The sequence below is a fragment of the Oryx dammah genome, unplaced genomic scaffold (genome assembly GCF_014754425.2).
Source record: "Oryx dammah isolate SB20612 unplaced genomic scaffold, SCBI_Odam_1.1 HiC_scaffold_2, whole genome shotgun sequence".
NCBI classification, from domain to species: Eukaryota; Metazoa; Chordata; class Mammalia; order Artiodactyla; family Bovidae; genus Oryx; species Oryx dammah.
In genome coordinates, this window is record NW_024070186.1 from 155,377,982 (window position 1) to 155,398,961 (window position 20,980).

At 48.6% G+C, this 20,980-nt stretch overlaps 1 protein-coding gene across 3 annotated transcripts; it reads right to left on the bottom strand.

Moving 5' to 3' along the window:
* Window positions 1-10,562: 10,562 nt before the first annotated feature.
* On the bottom strand, window positions 10,563-17,287 carry KCNE1 (potassium voltage-gated channel subfamily E regulatory subunit 1). 3 transcript variants are annotated; one of them, XM_040228714.1, is made up of 3 exons: window positions 17,248-17,287; window positions 16,197-16,291; window positions 10,563-11,196 (listed from the first exon to the last, which is right to left on the bottom strand). In XM_040228714.1, exon 3 carries the CDS (start codon window positions 11,143-11,145, stop codon window positions 10,756-10,758), a length of 390 nt encoding a protein of 129 aa, XP_040084648.1. In that variant the 5' UTR covers window positions 11,146-11,196; window positions 16,197-16,291; window positions 17,248-17,287; the 3' UTR covers window positions 10,563-10,755. The 3 variants fall into 3 exon arrangements, with proteins under 3 accessions (XP_040084648.1, XP_040084656.1, XP_040084664.1); XM_040228722.1 differs by lacking the exon at window positions 17,248-17,287 and having other exon boundaries at window positions 10,563-11,192; window positions 16,197-16,598; XM_040228730.1 differs by lacking the exon at window positions 17,248-17,287 and having other exon boundaries at window positions 10,563-11,214; window positions 16,197-16,598.
* Window positions 17,288-20,980: the final 3,693 nt, after the last annotated feature.

A 20,980-nucleotide genomic window follows, 5' to 3' on the forward strand; every position in this document is an offset into this window, starting at 1 on the left:
TTGTTTCTTTTCTGTAAAGGGCCAGACAGTCAATAGTTTTGGATTTGTGATTCAGTGTGATCTTTGTCCCAAAGACAATTCTGCATCTGTAGCAGGCATGCCATCTTAAGCAGTATGTAAATAAATGTGTGGTTGTGTCACAATAAAACTTTTATTTGTAAAAACAAGAACGCCCTGGCGGTCCAGTGATTAGGCGGTGGTGGTGGTTTAGTTGATGAGATGTGTTGGACTTTTGGGACCCCACGAATCGTAGCCATCTAAGCTCCTCTGTCCATGGGATTCTCCAGGCAAGAACACTGGACTGGGTTGCCATTTCCTTCTCCAAGGGACCTTCCCAACCCAGGGACTGAACCCATGTCTCCCACATCTCTTGCATCTCCTGCATTGAAGGCAGATTCTTCACCACTGCGCCACCAGGGAAGCCTCACGTGGTTAGGACTCAGTGCTTCCACAGCTGTGGCCTGGGTTCAGTCCCCGGTCAGGGAAATAAGACCTTATAAGCCATGCAGCACAGGGAAAAAGCAAACAAACAACAAACAAAAAACTTCAAAACAGGTGGCAGGTCAGATTTGGCCTATGGGCCATACTTGGCTAAACTCTAGTCTAGAATATTCCTCCCTATCTTTACACCCTGATGATGCTGTACCCCGTAAATGGTGTGAATTTATGGTCTGCCCTCCCACGGAGTTAAGCGCAGTCCAGCATCGGGACACACACAGGGTCAGTGGCTGCGATTTGCCCTGATAGCGAGTCCACTCTGAGTCTGTTCCAAGGTCAGTATGTCCTGACATCTTGTAACCTTTATGAGCTCTCGGGGAGTGATGCCCTAAGGCCTCAGTGCTTTTATAAGTCCCCAAAGTCTTTGATCCCAGAAATCAGCTTGAAAAATGCAGTCCTCAAACATCCTCATCCTCCTCTGGTTTCATCAAAAAACACAATGTCCACACCTGCTTCAATTTCTCCCAAAGATCCTGTGAACACTTTGATTTGACTGCAGGTAATGTTTTGTTTGAAGATTTTCTGATGTGAAAGTGAAAGTATTAGTTGCTCAGTCGTGTCTGACTCTTTTGCGACCCCATGGACTGTAGCCCGCCAAGCTCCTCTGTCCATGAGATTCTCCAGGCAAGAATATTGGAGTGGGTTGCCGTTCCCTTCTCCAGGGAATCTTCCTGACCCAGGGATCGAACTCAGGTCCCCTGCATTGCAAGCAGATTCTTTACTGTCTGAGCCACAAGCCACCACCATTTTTAAAGCCTTTACTGAATTTGTTACAATATAGATTCTGTTTTATATTTTGGGTTTTTGGCCCTGAGGCACGTGGGATCTCAGCTCCCCAACCAGGGACCGAACTTGTATCCCTTGCACTGGAAGGTGCAGTATTAACCACTGGACTACCAGGAAAGTCCCAACCTTTGGATGTTTTTCTTTCTCCCTGTCTTTTCCTCCTTTTGTGCAGGGTGGGGTGGTGTGTGTGTGTTTCCTTAGCTGCTGCTTGAATTCACACGGGAGGGGGTCAGTCCTGCCAGTTCTCAAGGGGTTGCTTAACAGCTGAAACTTTGGTGTTTTTCTTTTCTTTTTTCCTTTTGGCCACAAATATCAGAAGATCCACCATTTACTTTAGTAAAGCAGGCAAGAAGTTTCATCTAGTACATATCCAGCATGGAGCCTCTGACATCCTAGGAGTAGTCCCTGTGTGGAGAAGGCGATGGCACCCCACTCCAGTACTCTTGCCTGAAAAATCCCATGGACGGAGGAGCCTGCTAGGCTGCAGTCCATGGGGTCGTGAAGAGTCAGACACGACTGAGCGACTTCACTTCCACTTTTCACTTTTATGCACTGGAGAAGGAAATGGCAACCCTCTCCAGTGTTCTTGCCTGGAGAATCCCAGGGACAGGGGGGCCTGGTGGGCTGCCGTCGCACAGAGTGCTGAAGCAACTTAGCAGCAGCAGCAGCAGCAGTCCCCATGGGTCAGTTTACATTTTAGCCCCAAATAATCGATCTTCCCTTCAATTCCCTGCATCAGGCAGCCTGTGTGAGGTTTGACAGGGCAATCACCTTCCAAGAAGAGACAGGGAACTCTTTCTGGTTGCTGGCTGCTGCGGGCTGTTAATACCTCCTTGTTTTCTCAGTCTCTTTTCCCATTTTCACCTTTTTCAGTTCTTCAACATCTGCTTAACCACTTCTTCCCATTAATTTCTCTGCCAAAACAAACAGTGGGGTTTCTCTTTTCCTGATTGGACCCTGACTGATCAGACACAAATAAGTGATAAGGCCCATGGTGGAGGAAGGAAAATATGCAGTGATAACATCACTGGAGAAAAATCACACCTGGATTTATAGTAGCACCTTTCAGCTGGTGAAAACAGGTGATACTGACATATGCTGAGAGTTTATTATGTGCTAGGGCTGCCGTCTATGGGGTCGCACAGAGTCGAACACGACTGAAGTGACTTAGCAGCAGCAGCAGCAGCAGCAGCAGCAGGCTGTGTCTACACCCATGGCCTAGAATCACTGTGAAAGTACAAAGTGAAAGTGTTAGTCTCTCAGTCGTGTCTGACTGTTTGCGACCCCATGGACTGTAGCTCACCAGGCTCTTCAGTCCATGGGATTCTCCAGGCAAGAATGGGTAGCCATTCCCTTCTCCAGCGGATCTTCCCGACCTAGGGGTCAAACCTGAGTCTCCTGCATTGCAGGCAGATTCTTTACCATCTGAGCTACCAGGGAAGCCCAGAATCACTACAGTGGCTTGAGTAAAATCCGTTTCTCCCCAGAATCTCAAAACATGCCCTTATTTTGAAATCGGGTCATTACGGGTGTAATTAAGGTAAGGAACTAAATGAGATGATCTTGGAAGAGGGTGGTGTCCTTATAGGAAGAGGAGGGGGCACCCAGAGCAGAAGGTCAGTGAGACAGAGACAGAGGCTGGAGAGATGTGACCACGAGCCAAGGAGGCACCAGAACTGCAGGAGGCAGGAGTGGTCCTCCCCAAGAGCCCAGAGGGGGCAGGGCCCTGCCAACACCAGATTTTGGATTCTGGACTCTAGAACCATGAGGGGACACATTTATGTTGTTTCAAGACGCAATTCCGTGGCCGCTGTTCATGGCAGCCACAGGAAGTTAACACGACAGTTCATTGAATTCTCCCAGAAAAGCTATCTTCATAAAAGCAGTGAGGGGCACTTCCCTGGCTGTCCAGTGGCTAAGACTCTGTGCTTCTACTGCAAGGGCTGTGGGTTCAATCCCTGGTCAGGGGACTAAGGTCCCACAAGCTTCGCAGTGCAGACAAAACCATAAAAAATAAATTAATTTGCAAAGAACTGTCTAATTGGAAAAGGCCCTGATGTGGGGAAAGTTTGAGGGCAGGAGGAGAAGGGGACGACAGAGGATGAGAAGGTTGGATGGCATCATTGACACAAGTTTGACCGTTTGGACATGAGTTTGACTAAACTCCGGGAGATAGTGAAGGACAGGGAAGCCTGGCGTGCTGCAGTCCATGGGGCTGCAAAGAGTCAGACACAACGGAGCAACAACAAAGTTTTAAAAAGCAGTCAGGAGACCTTGGTTCCTTTCTATGGATCTCCTGGGTTGTCCCCAGAGAAGCCACATTCTCCATTCTTCATGCTTCCTTAAGGTCTTTCATCGCCAGGTTACCCCAGAGCCCTTCTCATCCTGGGGGAGCCCCCTGCCCCGTGCCCGGGGTGAGCCCAGCCCCCAGCCCCGGCCTCCTCCCACTCCCTCCCAGTTTGTACTCTGAGAGGAGCTGCTTCTGGGGACTGTCGGGGTGAGACGACAATGCCCAGTGAGGCTAGGGGGTGGGCGGGTAGTGCGGGGCCCTAGACCAGCGGCCACTTTCCCCGTGCCCCTCCCCGCACCATGAGACGGTCTGAACCGGGTCACCTGGGTGACTGGCACCCAAATTTGTCTGCGTCTTTATTGAAGACCGGCAGTCACAGGCCTGGACATTAAGGGACCTTAGGTCTGGGTGAGAGGTGGTTCCAGAGGGCTGGAAAAGACGTGAAGTGACTGTGGGAGAGGAGGAGGGGTGAAGTTCTAGCACCAAGGAAGGGAGAAGTGGGTCTCAGTGGCAGCTCAGGATTCTGGGCCCCCAGGCCCCTGCTCGGAAGGCCCTTCCAGAGGCTGGCTTCTGTCTCTCTCCCTCTTGTTTCATAATAATGACCACGGTGGGCCCGTCCCGCTGGACTTGACCAGTGAGTAGACATCTAGCTTCCTGCAGATGTCTAGAAGCCCACCTGGAGGACCTCAGCGGGCCCCAAGCCGGCACCCAACCTGGCTCCCGGTGCTCAGGGATCTCGGCACATTGAGAAATTCTCAAGGCGTCCACCAGGGGGCAACCACACCCAGAGCGCCTTCCTCCACGACCCGCAGACCAAACCCAGCATTTCCGGAAATAACTGGGATACTTGTGGCCTTAAGTAGACGGCACCAAGAAAATCGAGGGCCCAGCGATTCTGACTCCCTGACTCCTTTTTGTATTTGCATTTAGATTTGTATATCCAAGGAATCAGTTAAAGAATTTACCAGTTTACCCATTATTAATCCATCCTTCACTTGCTGTACGTTTTCTTCTGTTCTCAAATCCTCATAACCTTTGCTTACCTCCCTTAATCTGAGTTAGTATTTATGTCTCATTTTTTTTCCAGCGTTTGTGCACCCAGAGCGAACCCATCTACTGATGTGGATTTAAGACCTGGCGTCCCCCTGGAGAGAGCTGTGGCCATTAACCTGCTCTCCACACAGCCTTGCCTGGAGATTCAAAGACTGTGGAATCCAAAACAATTTTCTCTGCCTGTCAGCTTACTTCTAATTCTTGTGATGGCCGCTATCGAATTACTATAGTATCCTCAGGGGAGGCTGAATTTCAAAGCCAGTGCAAAGATAATATTTCAAGTCATATATTATCAGAATTTGCAATTGCCTTCTTTGGGGCTCAGTCTGATTTTTTTAATGTCCCAGCCCGCATGCTGGACTGTCTTCTGTCTTGTCTAAGCAGACCTATAGATATACTGTACAGATGGTGTTGGGGTTGTTTTTGAAAGTAAATGGTCTCATATTACTAAATTATATCTCATAAAAAAATGATCGAGTAGAGTTAGTGTGTATAAAAGAATAAAGTCAGAGGCCCCTCGTTCCTTCCCCACCTCACAGGCTCCTAGGAGCCCTTGACTGGTCAGCGAGGGCAGAAGTTAAGGAAGCACACCTCCTGCTGGCCTTGGTGTGTCCTTGAACCTTGTTGAGGCTCGGTTTCCCCAGCATGGAAGTGAGAGCTGTGGTCCAGATAACCCTCAGGGAGCTTGCTCTCCGAGGCCAGCTGTCCAGTGAACCACACATGATACCTAATGTGAGCCATTCGCCCAGCCAGACTGGGTGCCCCCTGCAGAGGTGAGGTGCCCTGCCATTCTTTGAACTGGCTAGTGTAGCCCAGGTCACGGTCAGTCCTCAGTCCTGTAGGAGGCTCACAAGCCTGAATTGTCTGCTCATAGAGTGGGTCCCCTTCTTCAGGGCGAATTCCACAACTGGTTCCGAGTCTACAGAGCAAAGCTGGAGTTCATGCCCTCTTCTGTACCGAAGAGTGGAGAAGGAAATGGCCACCCACTCCAGTATGCTTGCCTGGAGAATCCCACGGACAGAGGAGCCTGGCAGGTTACAGTCCGTGGGGTCACAAGAGTCCAACCCGACTTAGTGGCTAAACCACCACCATATACCAAAGAGAGTGAGGGGCCTGGCATCTGAATGGGAGGTGTCAGTGAAGACAGCTCGATGCAATGTCCCTCATCATGGGGACTGGGCTCTGAGGGTCCGTGGCCAAGACCACACCTCGTCAGCTGCCGCCAGTGATCCTGCCTGCCTCTGCCACCCGGGCGGGCAGCCCCGCAGAGGCAGGATCGTCTCCTTGACTCAGCTTTCTATCAAGTGTGGTGTGTGGCTGGCCTGGGGCTATTCTTCCTCCTCAAAGCAGAGGTTGTACGTCAGTGGGTCTTTGAGCAGAATTCAGTTCAAGGGCACATTTTGTTTGGCCTACACATTTTAAAAAAAATTGAATTAGTCGCCAACCTTTAAAAACCAGGAGATTTCAAATGATATCCAGATTTCCAACTTCTCTTCAAAACCAGCAAGTCCACCAAGATTCTGCCCAAAAATCATACACAAAGCTATAATTCAAAAAGCCCCATTCACCCCCGTGTTCATAACAGCTCTGTTCACAAGAGCCAAGACATGGAAACAAGCTAAATGTCTACCAACAAATGAACAGATAAAGATTTGGTACATATATACAATGGAACACTACTCAATCACTAAAAAGAAATTCAGCAGTGTTCTTTCATTCCACGTAGCAACACGGAGGTACCCAAAGATTATGAAGTCAGGAAGAGAAAGGCAAATACTCTGTGGTATCACTTATTATATGAAATCTAAAAATGACCCAAATGAAGTTTTTACAAAACAGAAGCAGACTCACAGCTGTAGACATCAGACTTGTGGTTTTCAAGGGGGAAGGTGGGTGGGAGAGGGATGGATTGGGAGTTTGGGGTTAGCAGAGGCAAACTATTATACATAGGATTGATAAGCAACAAGGTCCTACTGCATAGTGCAGGGAACTATATTCAATACCCTGTGATAAACCATAATGGAAAACAATGGGTAAATGAATGTCTGTGTTGTGCTGGGTTTAGTTGCTCAGTCGTGTCCAATTCTTTGCAACCCCATGGACTATAGCCCACCAGGCTTCCCTGTCCATAGGGATTCTCCAGGCCAGAAACTGGAGTGGGTTGCCATGCCCTTCTCCAGGGGATCTTCCCAACCCAGGGATTGAACCCAGGTCTCCTGCATTGCAGGCGGATTCCTTACCAGCTGAGCTACCAGGGAAGTCCAAATGAATGTCTATATGTATGTATGTATGTGTATATATATATATATAAAACACTGAATCACTTTGCTGTACAACAAAATCAACACAACATTATAAATCAACTACAATAAAAAAAGAAAGAGAGACTCTGCCTGAATTTCTGGCTGGCTGAGAATACCTGGGACCCAGTGACAGCCTCAGCCCTCCCTTCAAAGGAGTCTTCCACCTGGGACTTTGCTCCTTTGCCTTCTCGCTGTAGGATCAGGGGTGTCTATGGGAATTCCATAGGCATCCTTATTCCAGAGCCCCTGAGCTGCCTGGGCAGAGACCCCCAAGAACCCACATTGACTTTTCTAAAAGTATCAGAATGCTATTAACAGAACACACACCACAGATCATGCTAAAAGACTCTAATTTTTTAAAAAGATGTTGTTATCACCACAAAACACCTGTTGTCCTATCCAATGGACACATCAACTATTGCAAACGAAACACTGAGATTCTGGTTTTAAAGAGCTCAAAACAGTGCCTGGCTCATAGTTAGCACTCCATGCATGTTAAAGCAAAATTTTAAATTTGGTAACAAGCATTTGAACACGGTGTGGCTTATAAGAGGTTTGATAGACATGGGGAAGTGAGTTGAACGCGTGGTCCTTCAAGGACGGGGAGGACTATAGCTCATGGGGCAGGAATCCTGCCTTAAAAGGGGCAGGAATCTCAGTGGGGGAACGTGAACCGGTGATAAAGAACTATTCTGTGTGCCTGGAATCCCCGAGTCCGCCTGCCGCTGAGGGTCACATTGTGGACCACGTGCGCTCTGGGTCCCTCTCCAAACCGGCGCGCTCAGCCTGCTTTCCTGCACTAGGGGCCATCTGTGTCTATCACAGCAGGGCGGTCACACAGGGCCGGAGATACCAGCCATCACAGGTGGGCTTCCAGCAGCCCAAGAACCCCAAGATAGTGGGTAAAAATCTGTGTGCAACTTGGCGGGGGTGGGGGTAGGGAGGGGAGTAATCATGGTTTTCATTAGATTTTCAAAGTACTCTGATGCAAATAACCACTCCTCTTGGAGACTAGTAACCTTGCCAGGCTTCTGCCTCAGAGATGCTCCGTCAGGAACCCCACCTTCAAGCTCAAGAAGGAATCACTGTCTATTACATGAAGCAAGGACTGGGTACCAATGGTCTATTTGAAGGTGACCTGCAATCTTTGCATATTGCTTTAAGTTATACTATGTGCATTTATTTATTTTTATTATAACATATATATATTATTATTTTATATGCAGGTTTCTAACAAGTATGTTTTCTGTAAGGATTCCATCCTCTTTAGGAATGCCCAGGCAGGCAAGTATTCAGGACGGGGCAGGTGACCTGGGGCCTCTGGGGAAGAAGGCTGAGACCAAGGGCGTATGTCCTGTGAATGTCTCAGCTAGGCTCACGAGTATCTTTCTGCTGCCGTGAGCAAGTCCCTGGTACCATCTGCCTCCACCCCTGAATCCCTTCCCTATCCCCCAGTTGGGAGGGAAGTGTCCAAGGGAATCTCTGTCTTGTGAGGAGAAGAGCCAAGAGGAACACACTGTCTCCAGCGGGGGTGGCTGCTGGAACAAATTAACTCCACCTGAGGGGCTTCAATCAGTACAAACCCCTTGTTTCCGCAGTTCTGGAGGCCTGAAGTGTGAAAGCACAGTGTCTTGGGGCCACATTTACCCTAAAAGCTGTCTGGGAGAGTCCTTCCTTGCCTCTCCCAGGTTCCGGTCATGACCCTCAGTCCTTGGCAGTCCTGGTTTGCTGCTGCTTCGCCCAGTCTCTGCTTGAATTTCCCTCTTCTCATAAGGACATCGGGGACCTCCCTGGTGGCTCACAGGGTAAAACGTCTGCCTACGATGCAGGAGACCCAGGTTTAATCCCTGGGTCGGGAAGATCTCCTGGAGAAGGAAATGGCAACCCACTCCAGTTCTCTTGCCTGGAAAATCCCACCGACGGAGGAGCCTGGTAGCCTACAGTCCATGGGGTTGCAAAGAGTCAGACATGACTGAGCAACTTCATTTCACTTCACTTTATAAGGATATCAGCCGTATTGGATTAGGGCCCACCTGGTAACTCAGCCTGCCAATGCAGAGAGGAGGGTGCCATCCCTCGGTTGGGGAAGATTCTCTGGAGAAAATAGCAACCCACTCGAGTATTCTTGCCTGGAAAAGCTCATGGACAGAGGAGCCTGGAAGGCTATAGTCTGTGGGGGTCACAAAGCCATACATGATTTAGTGATGAAACAACAATGACCGTACCTTCCTTGATGACATCTGTAAAGGCCTTATTTCTAGGTAAGGTCTCATTCACAGGTGCAGGGGTTATGACTTGAAGGTGTCTTTGGAGGGGGGAGGGGAACACAATTGAACCATAGTGCACACATCATCTCAAAAGGCCCTGCCACCACAGTCCCCTGGGTTGCCCCCTGCCCACACCCACACCATCCGGGTCTTTTTTAAAAATTTCTTTCTTTATTTGGCTGCTCTGGGTCTTAGCTGTGGCATGTCGGATCTAGTTGCCTGACCAGGGAGTGAACCTTGGCCCCCTACCTTGGTAATGCAGAGTCTTAGCCACTGGACGAACAGGGAAGTCCCTCCTGGGGATCTTGAGGTGGTGGGTGCCACCATCCCTCCTACCATGATACCTGAGAACCTTCCCCCTTGGTACACATTCAAAGTGGGATTTTTTTTTTTTCTGCAGCTCAATCCTGCAGCACTGAGATTGAGCTACATGAGTAGGAAATGTGTGTGTCCTTACGTATCTGTGTTTCTGTGTGCATGTGTGCACCTGTGGGTGTGAGCCTGTGTCTGTGTGTGTTTTGGGAGGTGTGTGTGAGTGTGTGTGTGTGTGGGATGGTCATAAGGGAGGAGTGGGAGGCAGGAAAGCAGAGAGAGGATGGAGCCTCTGTAGTGAAGGTACAAGTGAAAAGGGCAAAGGATGTCCTGTATCAAGGGGGGAAAGCATGCTTGTGACAAATATGGAAATGTTATGCCTTTGGTCTCAGTCCCATAAGAAAGATGTGTTCATCAGGATGTTGATTCTGTTACTTTGTGTGTGCATGCTAAGTTGCTTCAGTCATATCCCACTCTTTGCAACCCCATGGACTGTAGCCCACCAGGTTGCTCTGTCCATGGAATTTTCCAGGCAAGAATACTGGAGTGGATTTCCATGCCCTCCTCCAGGGGATCTTCCCAACCCAGGGACTGAACCTGCATCTCCTGAGGCTCCTGTACTGCAGGCAGATTCTTTACCACTGAACCACTAGGGAAGCTCATTCTGTTACTTTAACAGAAACCAAAATGACAGTGGCTTAAGGAAGATCAGAGTTGGTTTCCCATTCTTGTGAAGTTTGAGCTGGTGATTGACCAGACCCTGGCCCATGCCATTGCCCAGGGACCCAGACTCCTGTTGCTCTGCCATCTGCGAAAACACAGTCCTTTTCCAGACTCAAAGCTGGCTCACCACCTCATCCATGTCCCAGCCAGTGGGAAAGGAGAAAGGGGGCTGGGGGACATATCCTTTCCTTTTCAAGGCTCACCAGGAAACTGCTCTCTTCACTCCCCCTTCTGCTGGCCAGAATTTCATACACATGACCTTGCTAGCTACAAGGGAGTCAGGGAAATACGGCTCTTATTCTCAGAGGCCATGAACAAGGCAGTCACGGATACTGGGGAACGACTGACAATCTATTATAGAAGGAATGTGATTTTAGAAATATAGTGCTATTAAATCCCCCTTTCACCCCCTATGATAGACAAAAACCCCAATTATACTCATACAATAAAGAAAATAAGGAACATGTGATTAGAAAAATCAGCTCATCAGGAAGGCTCTGTCCAGTTTTGACTGGTCCTGGGGTCAGGACGACCGCTTCATCTCAGGAAGGTACGCACTGGGTCGCTCTACAGCCAGTTGATTCTCAATGACATAACACGCCCTGCAGCTCTCCAGAATCCGGGCCTGGAAGTACGCCTTGTCCTGCTCCTGCCAAGTGTCAGACTCAATGTACACGTTGTATGGGTCATGGGAGTGCTCCAGTTTCTTGGAGCGGATGTAACTCAGCATGATGCCCAGGGTGAAGAAGCCGAAAAAGCCGAGGACCATGAGGATGTAGAGGGCTGCCAGCTTGCCATCCTCGTGGCCTGGGAACCTGCGGGCCAGCCCAGATGTGTTGCTGCCCTGTTGAACTGTCCCCTGCCATAACTTGGTCAGCACAGGTGTCACGGCCGTGGCGTTAGACAGGATCATCCTGAGAGTCAAGGATTCAGTCCCGGAGTGTGAACTTCCCAGGAAAACTGTCTTAAAGAAAAGTGCAACCTGAAATCACAAAATATGGGCTGGCCCCAAACCCACCCCTCTGCCAGCACCACCACACACACACCACAGAGAGTTTTTAAAAATCCCAGTGACGGGGAACCCTAACCACACTTGTCTGTTATGGGTTGTGCCACCTGAGATGTGCACAGTGCCCTCTCTTGATTGGTCAAACGATTAATTGATTCACGTTTATTTCTATTCACCATTTCCAGCCCCTGTCACCACAGCAGAAAGAGTTCCTTGAATGCACATATTTTGTGATAGGTGTATCTTTTAGTTTACGTGCTATGGACCAAACTGTGTCCCCCTCAATTCATATGTTCAAGCCGCAACCCCTAATGTGGCTGGAGGTAGGGTCTTTGGGAGCTAATTAAGGTTGTGCATGCATGCTCAGTCTCTCAGTTGTGTCTGACTCTTTGCAACCCCAGGGACTACAGCTGGCCAGGCACCTCTGTCCATGGAATTTTCCAGGCAAGAATCCTGGAGCGGGTTGCCATTTCCCACTCCAGGGGATTGTCCCAACCCAGGGGTCAAATTTGCGTCTCCTGGGTTTCTTGCATTGGCAGGTGGAATCTTCACCACCGAGCCACCTAGGTATGGTCCTAAAGGTAAGGCCCTAATCTGACAAGGGAGTGGCCTTATAAAGAAGAGAAAGAGAGACTATTGGCCTGGGTTCCTGTCTGGCACTGCGACTTTTCCAAACTTCCCAGGTGATCCTACTTGGTAGCCCTGACTGAGAACCCTAACCCTTAGGAAACTGACCAATCAAAGTACTGTGCTCCCTGAATACCTGGAAGAACTTTATAAGAAGAGAAACAGCAATTTCATAGCATAATTTTCTAATCTTGTTTGTTTTTCGGATTTTCTTTTCCAGTCTTATGCATCCATCATACAACCTCAACAGGAGTTTTGGAGAAAAATTCCGAAGTCATCACCGTGACCTCAGCTGCCCCCATCTGAACTCACGCTGGCATCTCTGCTGAGCCTGTCGGAACTTGATGGCAAACCAGAAAAGCCAAGTGAATAACTGCCTTTCAAATAACGATGCTGTTATTTTTAACAAAAAGTCTCTTCTGACTTTACACTTTTATGGTATCGCTTTTGCTAAATGCCTTCTGTGCCCCCAAGGCTTGCCTGCTGAGTCACATGGTGTGTTTGCATAATGAGTCACAAGATGAGTTTGGCAACATCCTCTAATAATCAGCACAGTACAAATGACACAGAACCTAATCTGCACGACAGCTGGGGGCTTATGGCCCATTCCCTAAGTTCACACCCATTATAATGCCAAAGCACTGCCTGGTGGCCACAGTTAAGACTGTCGACTCCAGTGGATCTGGAGACCAGCTGATTCAACGACCTTAACTTTATAGAAAACTGGGCTGAATAGACGTGAGCTGACTTGCTCGAGGTGATACCTATCAAAAATGCATCTGTAAACTTTTAATCTTTTAGCCATGTACTCACATTTTATTAGCACAGAAAAGGGAGTTCTCCGGATCTTGCAGAGAGAAGGTGGATCTGTATTTAGGCTCAAAGAAACTGAGAAGCCAGCCACTTGTATCAGATAAAACTGGGTCTACCCAAGTGGGGAGTGGCTTCTGATCTAAACAGGCAACAGAAGAACCCTCTCCTGGACCAGGGAGAACCACAGCTTTTTGTATCTCACTCAGGGAATATGGGGCTGGAGGAGGCAGAAGCGGCAGGAACCAGGAAGGTCCAACTCCAGACACAACCAGCTTGATACTCAGCTTGTGCTGAACATTTTCAAACTGGCCTTATTGGGCCCAGAAAGAGGGGAGGGTTGGTTCCAGAAGTTTCTGCTTCTGCCTGGGTTTGCGACCTATCATAGGGTCTCACTGCCCCTAATCAAGGTTTGTTGTTCAGTTGCTAAATCATGTCTAACTCTTTGCGACCCCATGGACTGCAGCATGTCAGCCTTCCCTGCCCATCACCATCTCCTGAAGTTTGCTGAAAGTCATGTCCATCGTGTCGGTGATGCCACCCATCTCATCCTCTGTCACCCTCTTCTCCTCCTGCCTTCAATCTTTCCCAGCGTCAGGGTCTTTCCCAATGAGTCGGCTCTTCTCATCAGGTGGCCAAAGTATTGGAGCTTCAGTTTCAGCATCAGTCCTTCCAGTGAATATTCAGGGTTGATTTCCTTTAGGATGAACTGGTTGGATCTCCTTGCTGTCCAGTCAAGGTTAGTGCATTTTTTTTTTTTTCCCCAAAGCTTAGTCCCAGGGATTCTGGTCCACCGAGACTCACTCAGGATTTGTGACTGTGGGCGGCTGGGATGAGCTGAACAGTTGCAAATGGAGACCAAGCAGGCCTCCAGCACTGCCCCCAGTACCCGGGGGGAAGCAAGTGATGTCACTGTATTCCTGGCACAAGCCTCACCTTCTGCATTTTTCCCTGGAGTTCCGGCTCTGTCATGTATCAGCACTGATAACAGGCTTTTAGAGCAGTTTTCCCAGCACCGCGCCTCTCACTCTTTCCTATGCGTTTACTGAAAGGGCTTTTGTGGCTGACTCCAAGCTCTCTGCTGAAAGGGCCAGATTCTGGGGTGGAGTCCAGGAAGGAGGAAGGTCAAGGATACAAATTCCAGCCCTGACTCAGTTCTAGTGAAACCAGGAGGCTCCTGGGGACCATAGCGGACTTATCTAGGTGGGATGGGGGTGACATTCCCGTCACGCTTGATAGTATTACCTAAGCCTTTCCTCGAAAGAGCAACCAGTTTTGAAATCAACATTCTTTGCTTCAGGAAGCAGAACTAGGGACAAACAATTACGGATAAGCTTCATTTGGGTGAACAGGATCTTACTGAGTCAAGAATTCAGTGAGAAAATCTCCAATTTTCCTTGGAAGTAACTGTCAACTGTTTTCATCTTTATCACAACACTATGTCCAAGGAGATCAAACCAGTCCATCCTAAAAGAAATCAACTCTGCATATTCATTGGAAGGACTGATGCTGAAGCTGAGGCTCTAATACTCTCACCACCTGATGCAAAGAGCTGACTCATTGGAAAAGACCCTGATGCTGGGAAAGATTGAGGCCAGGAGGAGAAGAGGGTGGCAAAGGATAAGATGGTTAGATGTTATCACCAACTCAATGGACATGAATTTGAGTAAATTCCAGGAGATAGTGAAGGACAGAGAAACCTGGCATGCTGGAGTCTATAGGGGTCACAAAGAGTCAGACACGACTGGGTGACTGAACACCGAATGTCCAAATTGCCTCTTGGCAGCAAAGAAGCCAACAGGGGCTCAGACCCTTCCAGGCAGTCAGCTGGCTTTGTTTTGGGCTTTTTACCTCCTTCCCTCTCAGTGTCAAAATATCAGGATGAAACCTGTACAGAGGCACGACATCCGACTGCCCTCAAAGATTGGAAAAGGACTCCCTGCTGGCTCTTGAGTCTGGTCATAGGACCAAGAGCTTCTCAGACCTCTCTGTGGGTTATAGAGAGGAACTCTGAGGTGTGAAGGGTGGAGATGGGAACCAGGGAGCTGATGAGAGGGACCGGGTCAAACTCTGCATGTGAAAAGGAGGAGCCTTTTGGCATGGAGAATGTAAGGGCATTCTCTGGGAGGACACCTGAAGTCACAGAGAAGGAAGAATCTCACCTGCAGCAAATTAAATGAACTCGGGGGGCCCCAGTTTCCTCATCTGAAAAGTGAGGTTAATGGGATTCCCCCTGACTGTACTACAGGGTTTAAGGGAGGCGTGGAACGAGCCCAGAGCTTTCCTGTCTTTTACTTTTGCTGGTGTCTCTGCAAAAGAGGCGAGACCCCCGTGTTTGATTGTCAAAATTCCAGGGGTCTACCATAAGCACACATCTATGCCAACCGGTGAAGCCCCTTTAAGAAGTCCCCTCCCCTATTTTGGGCCCTTATAGTGCCCTGTCTCTACTGCCCAGATTCTAAGTTGTGTTGCAATCCTTTGTAGACATTTCTGTGCATTTCCAGGGGGCTCAGTAAGGTCAGAGACTGTCTTGTTCACCTTGACCTCACTCACGCCTGCAGAATGATTCAGTAAGGGTTTGCTGAATTAAATAGGAAAGTGCAATCAACTGCGACATGAATGTGAGGAGCAAATAACCAATAAAGTATAATTCACACTGGAAACAGCTTGCTGCTGCTGCTGCTAGGTCACTTCAGTCGTGTCCGACTCTGTGTGACCCCAGAGACGGCAGCCCACCAGGCTCCCCCGTCCCTGGGATTCTCCAGGCAAGAACACTGGAGTGGGTTGCCATTTCCTTCTCCAATGCACTAAAGTGAAAAGTCAAAGTGAAGTCGCTCAGTCGTGTCTGACCCTCAGCGACCCCATGGACTGCAGCCTACCCGGCTTCTCTATCCATGGGATTTTCCAGGCAAGAGTACTGGAGTGGGGTGCCATTGCCTTCTCCAGGAAAGAGCTTAGTGGGTAACCAAATGAAAACCTCTTTCAGTGTAGTCTGTTTTTGTGTAATAAAATTTAAATTATTTTATGTATAGTTAATTAGTATTATTTATTCTATGTATTCAACTTTATGTTAATATAGTTGTATATTATATTATATATGGCATGCATTGTATATAATATTAATAAGTTATATGTATATATGCAACTCTTCTTTTCCTTTAGAAAAGGTTTAAGACCATCAGTAATTGTCAGTAATACAGCAAAATTTTCACTCCTCCCTTCCATTTCCCGTAACTCTTATCTTGCTCTGCCTTTTTCCATAGTACTTCTCAACTGCACCCAGTATAGTTTTCTTGTTTCTTGTGTTCATTGTTTATTGTTTGTCTTCCCTCTCTTTGGAGGGCTTTGGAGGGCCAGGATCCTTGCCTGTTTTGTTCCCATGCACCCCAAAGATTAGCATTATGTCTGGCATACAGCAGGAACAGAGTAAATATTCACAGATGCAGGCAGGCATGAATACTTGAGTAAGTGTCACATTCAGCTCCCAGAAAGCCCAAAACACACAGAAACTGTCTCACCAGCTCTGCCTTCAGAGACTTGAGATGACAAGAGCAAGTCCCTTGGAGGTCTTCACGGTGTACTTTATTTTCAAAACAATCCACTTCCTCAGAACCTATTAAAAGCCAGAGATAACCTGAATATTCTGGAAACCAAGGTTGACTTCCTCAGACCCAACCTCAGCTCATCTCTGATAGGCAGCATGAAACAGATAGGAGCAAGCCAAAGGGTTTTGCACCCTGGTTAGAAGCCCACAGATCAGAGTCCACTGCACCTGCTGGCCATTTATTGATCACCCGATTTAAAGCAGTGGCCAACCACAGCAAAGTTCCCCATCACCCTGACCATAAGTAACAGCTGTAATTACTGACCAGCCCTTCCTTTATGGAGCTGGAAGCTCTTTCTTAACCTGAAAGGGGACTCAGATGGTCAGTTCAGGTACAGCAGTCTAAAAAAATCAGGGGTGGAGCTTGGGAGTGATGGGGATCAGGTGGATGGGTTAGCACCTGATAGCCTGGGCACATAACAGGTGATTGGTACCAGGTCAACTTTCTTCTAAAAGTTCCAGGCTTACCCCACTTAAAATCAAGATCAGATATCAGTAATGTTCTCCGTGTCTCATGCCTTTTCCCTGGGGACATGCCAAGGCCCAAGAACTTTTCTGGTCCCCCAAAAGGAAAAAGTCCCCTTTGAGGCCGGTGTGTATGCGTCTTGCCTGATCTGGAGGTCTCTGAACCCAAGTGGGGGCTAAGATCGTGGGCGGTTTTAGTTTTCTTTGGATGCCTTTAAGTATTCCCCAACCTTCTACAGGAATGACTGTCATTTAATAATAATGGGGGAAAGTTGTTATTTGGCCCTGAGATGATTTTTCTCTGTATGAGTTCTAGAAGTGAAGAGGACAGAGAGGAAGAAGGCGTGAGCCCGGGGGTCGCGGTGCCCCCTGCCTGAGGTCACCAGCAGCGGCCCAGAGGGGCTGAGACCCTGTGCCTGGACTCTCCCCTCAGGGTCGCCCGATTTAGGGTATCGCGCGCCGCGAGGCGAGAAGCCGGGAGGCAGGAGCCCTTGACTTACCGGGTCTGAGGCGCGGAGCGAGCCGGGTGCCCAGCGGGGTCCGCGCAGGCCGAGCGCAGGGCACCTAAAACCGAGCGGCAGGCAGCGCGCTCGCCGGAGGAGAGCGCGGCGGGGCGGGCGGGGCCGGCGGGGCCACAGGGCTCCCCGCCCCATCCCCGCGCGTCCCGGCCGAAACCGCGGGCCCCGGGCCACTTCGGTCCAGACCCGGGGTCACCCGATCCTCCGCACCCTGTGTTTAGCCCCAGCAAATGCTCTGGCACTCGGAGTAGGCGCAGAGCCCGCTGAGTTTGTATTAGAACTGCCAGCCAGCAGGACTGCCCGGTCCTGGGAGTGGGGAGTGGGGGGTGGAGCTGGCAAATAAGCCGCAGTGGCCAAGAGAAGTAAGCCCCGAAGACCCCCCACCCCTCGGCCAGACACTCACTAAACTTTGCAAACAGCTCCAAACAATCACTTCAAGGACGCTTTTCAAAACTCCGGCTGACCCTTGTTAACTGTGCCCAGTCAGTCAGTTCAGTCACTCCGTCGTGTCTGACTCTTTGCGACTCCATGGACTGCAGCACGCTACGCCTCCGTGTCCATCACCAACTCCCCGGAGCCTACTCAAACTCATGTCCATCGAGTCGGTGATGCCACCCAACCATCTCATCCACTGTCGTCCCCTTCTCCTTCTGCCTTCAATCTTTCCCAGCATCAGGGTCTTTTCCAAGGAGTCAGCTCTTCGCATCAGGTGGTCAAAGGATTGGAGTTTCACCTTCAGCGTCAGTCCTTCCAGTGAATATTCAGGACTGATTTCCTTTAGGATGGACTGGTTGGATCTCCTTGCAGTCCAAGGGACTCTCAAGAGTCTTCTCCAACACCACAGTTCCAAAGCATCAGTTGAAACCTGCTAGTGGCCATGTACCTATTCGGCAAGCTTTTATTGAGCTCCTACTGACCAGGTGTCCTATCCTGAGTTCAGAGTGCCGCTGTGGACCAGACAGACAGGAGGGGGCGGTGTAGGAGGGTGCACAGGTGTGACTGGAGCCCCTCATGCCTTGGCAGCCCAGGCCCAGCCTGCCCCTGCTCCTGGGGTGGTGGGGAACAGACTTTGGGGCCATCAGGGGCAAAAACTAAGCCATGGCCCCGGTAACCTCCAGGCAAATCTCCCGGCAGCTGCCCACTAGCCTGGAGGTGGTAGGGGAGACCAGCTTGAGAGGGGCAGTTCCTAAATGACAGTCCCTTGAAAGCACTAGGGAACAAGGTCCAGGCTTGCAGTCTGCAGGCAGGAAGCAGAGAAATTAGATTCTTGACCTAGAGATACAAGACATTTTCTCCTGCGCCTAAAGCCTTCAAGGATGCCAGTCACTTCTTGCGTCTCCACCTGGGAATTCTCTTGGGGAGGACCCCACTGAAGGCTCTGGTAAGCGGTCCAATGGGTGTGGCACCTTAGGACACAGCCCAGTGGGTACAAGTGAAGCTGGCACTACCCTGCACCATGGTTGCTAGTCTAAACCCATACAGCCACTCTGGAAAGTCCTCGAGGGTCCATGGCCTTGATGTGCACTTATACTGTGTGAAATCTATTCCATGGCGGGAATCTGAATTGTAGAATAGCTTTATGCTTAGAAAAGTTCTTTGCAGTTTTACTTTAAATAACTGGAATCTAAGTGTCTCAAAATAGAAAAGTGCTTGCATTATGGTAGATATTTTAGAATGTTATCCTATACACTGGAATATTGTATGTGGTCATTAGTATAATGCTTACAAATAGCTGGTAACAACGTGGGGGACAATGTTTACAAATAGTTTGTACTGTTAAGTGAAAAATGCAAACCCTAAATGGTACATTGAGTCCATCTTTGCATGAAATGTTCCTTTGGTATCTCCAGTTTTCTTAAAGAAATCTCTAGTCTTTCCCATTCTATTGTTTTCCTTTATTTCTTTGCATTGTTCATTTAAGAAGGTTTTCTTATTTCTCCTTGATATTTCAGTTGGGTATATCTCTCCCTTTTTTCTTTGCCTTTCACTTCTCTTCTTAGCTGTTTGTAAGGTCTCATCAAAAATCCATTTTGCTTTCTTGCATTTCTTTTTCTTTGAATGCTTTTGGTCACCACTTCCTGTACAATGTTACAAACCTCTGTCCATAGTTCTTCAGGCACTCTGTCTACCAGATATAGTCCCTTGAATCTATTCATCACCTCCATGGTATAACTATAAGGGATTTGATTTAGGTCGTACCTGAATGGTCTAGTGGTTTTCCCTACTTTCTTTGCATTATTTCAAAAGACTGTAAGAAAGCATACCACAATCTTAATATTATCTGCTACTGATAGCTTCCATTGGATTCATTTTCATATTTATACCATTCTGTTTTCCTTTCCTTTTTTTGCAGCAACTATATTCTTTAATATTTCAGAAAAATACATAAACTATATCTGAAAATTCCCTAGATTCTACTCCCTCAAGGTCATGCTGTAGTAGTCTTTTTTGTTTTGCTTACCTTTTCACAAAGAACTCCACACCAAGAAGGAAAAAAATAGATCATTGAAACAAAACTCTTCGTCCTCTTGAACTTACATGCTCCCCTTTTCAGTAATAACCTGTGGACCAGGTAAGCATGCATGGATGGAGCACCCCAGAACATCTGCAGAGACCCCTCCCTGTCAGGGGTTGGGGCAATGTCTCAACCTTTGACAGTATTATCAGCAAAAAAGTAATTCCTCACATGTGGGATGGAATCAGAGAGAGAAATAAGAACATCCCCACTGATTAGGACCCTGTGCTTGCTTCCACTGCAGGGGGCCCAGGTTCAATCCCTGGTGGAGGATCTAAGATCCTACATGCCGAGAGGCATGGGAAAAAAAAATATTGCCATTCACAGAATACCTTTTTGCAGACACTTCCAGCCATACACATATAGAGTCTGCACAGTAGCTGGGTGACGGGTGAGCTCTCCCTGCTGCACAGTAGGCTTCGCTGTGTGTGAAGGCAAGCGCAGAGCTCTAATGAACGCTGACATCCTTATTTCTCACTCCGGTTCTCTCCATCCCACCTGCGATGAGTCATTTTATTGCTGGTGATACTGTTGCTGTCATTTCCTGTTTGTAATGATAAAACATGATTACGGATGAGAAAGAGTGTCTTTTGTTGCCTTTGGCGAACTTGAAGTGGCTTCTTTTCTTTCCTTCGTCTTTTACTCTTTCATTTTTGCCTCTTCCCATTTAACAGGTACGATTGGCCTTAACAATCTTAACAACAGAGCTGCAGAGTCCTTGAGTCATTTCCTTATTTTTTCTTTCCTCTGGCTCTTCCACCTTTTCCCTTCTCCTTGGTTTCAGGAAGAAGGTCTACAGACTTGAGCCTTGCTCCTTTCGGTGGATTTATTCCTCTTCTTCCTGCATTCCACCTCAATGCAGAGGACATCCGAGGCCAGAGCTCCGGCCACTTCTCATTCTTTCTGAGAGAGATCACAAATCTCAGCTCACAGCTTGGAGAGCATGGTCATGCTCCCAACCCTTTCCACATGCTGCCACCCTCACCAGAGAGAACCGTCTTCGTTGGAACTCACCCTGGATGCACATATGGAGCTTGGCGTCATGCAGACAGCTCTGTTCGCCCTGGCTGCAGTCCCATGGGCATCCAGATGCCCCAGCATTAACCTGGGGACATTCCCTCCCCTGAGGTCCCCTTCCTTCTGGCTTTTTGACCCTTTCCCCAGGGCTGCTACTGTCCCCAGGTGCAGCTCTCACCTCTC

Excerpts from the sequence above, each read along its gene's own strand:
- KCNE1 (XM_040228714.1), bottom strand. The coding sequence starts at position 11,145 with ATGATCCTGTCTAACGCCACGGCCGTGACACCTGTGCTGACCAAGTTA.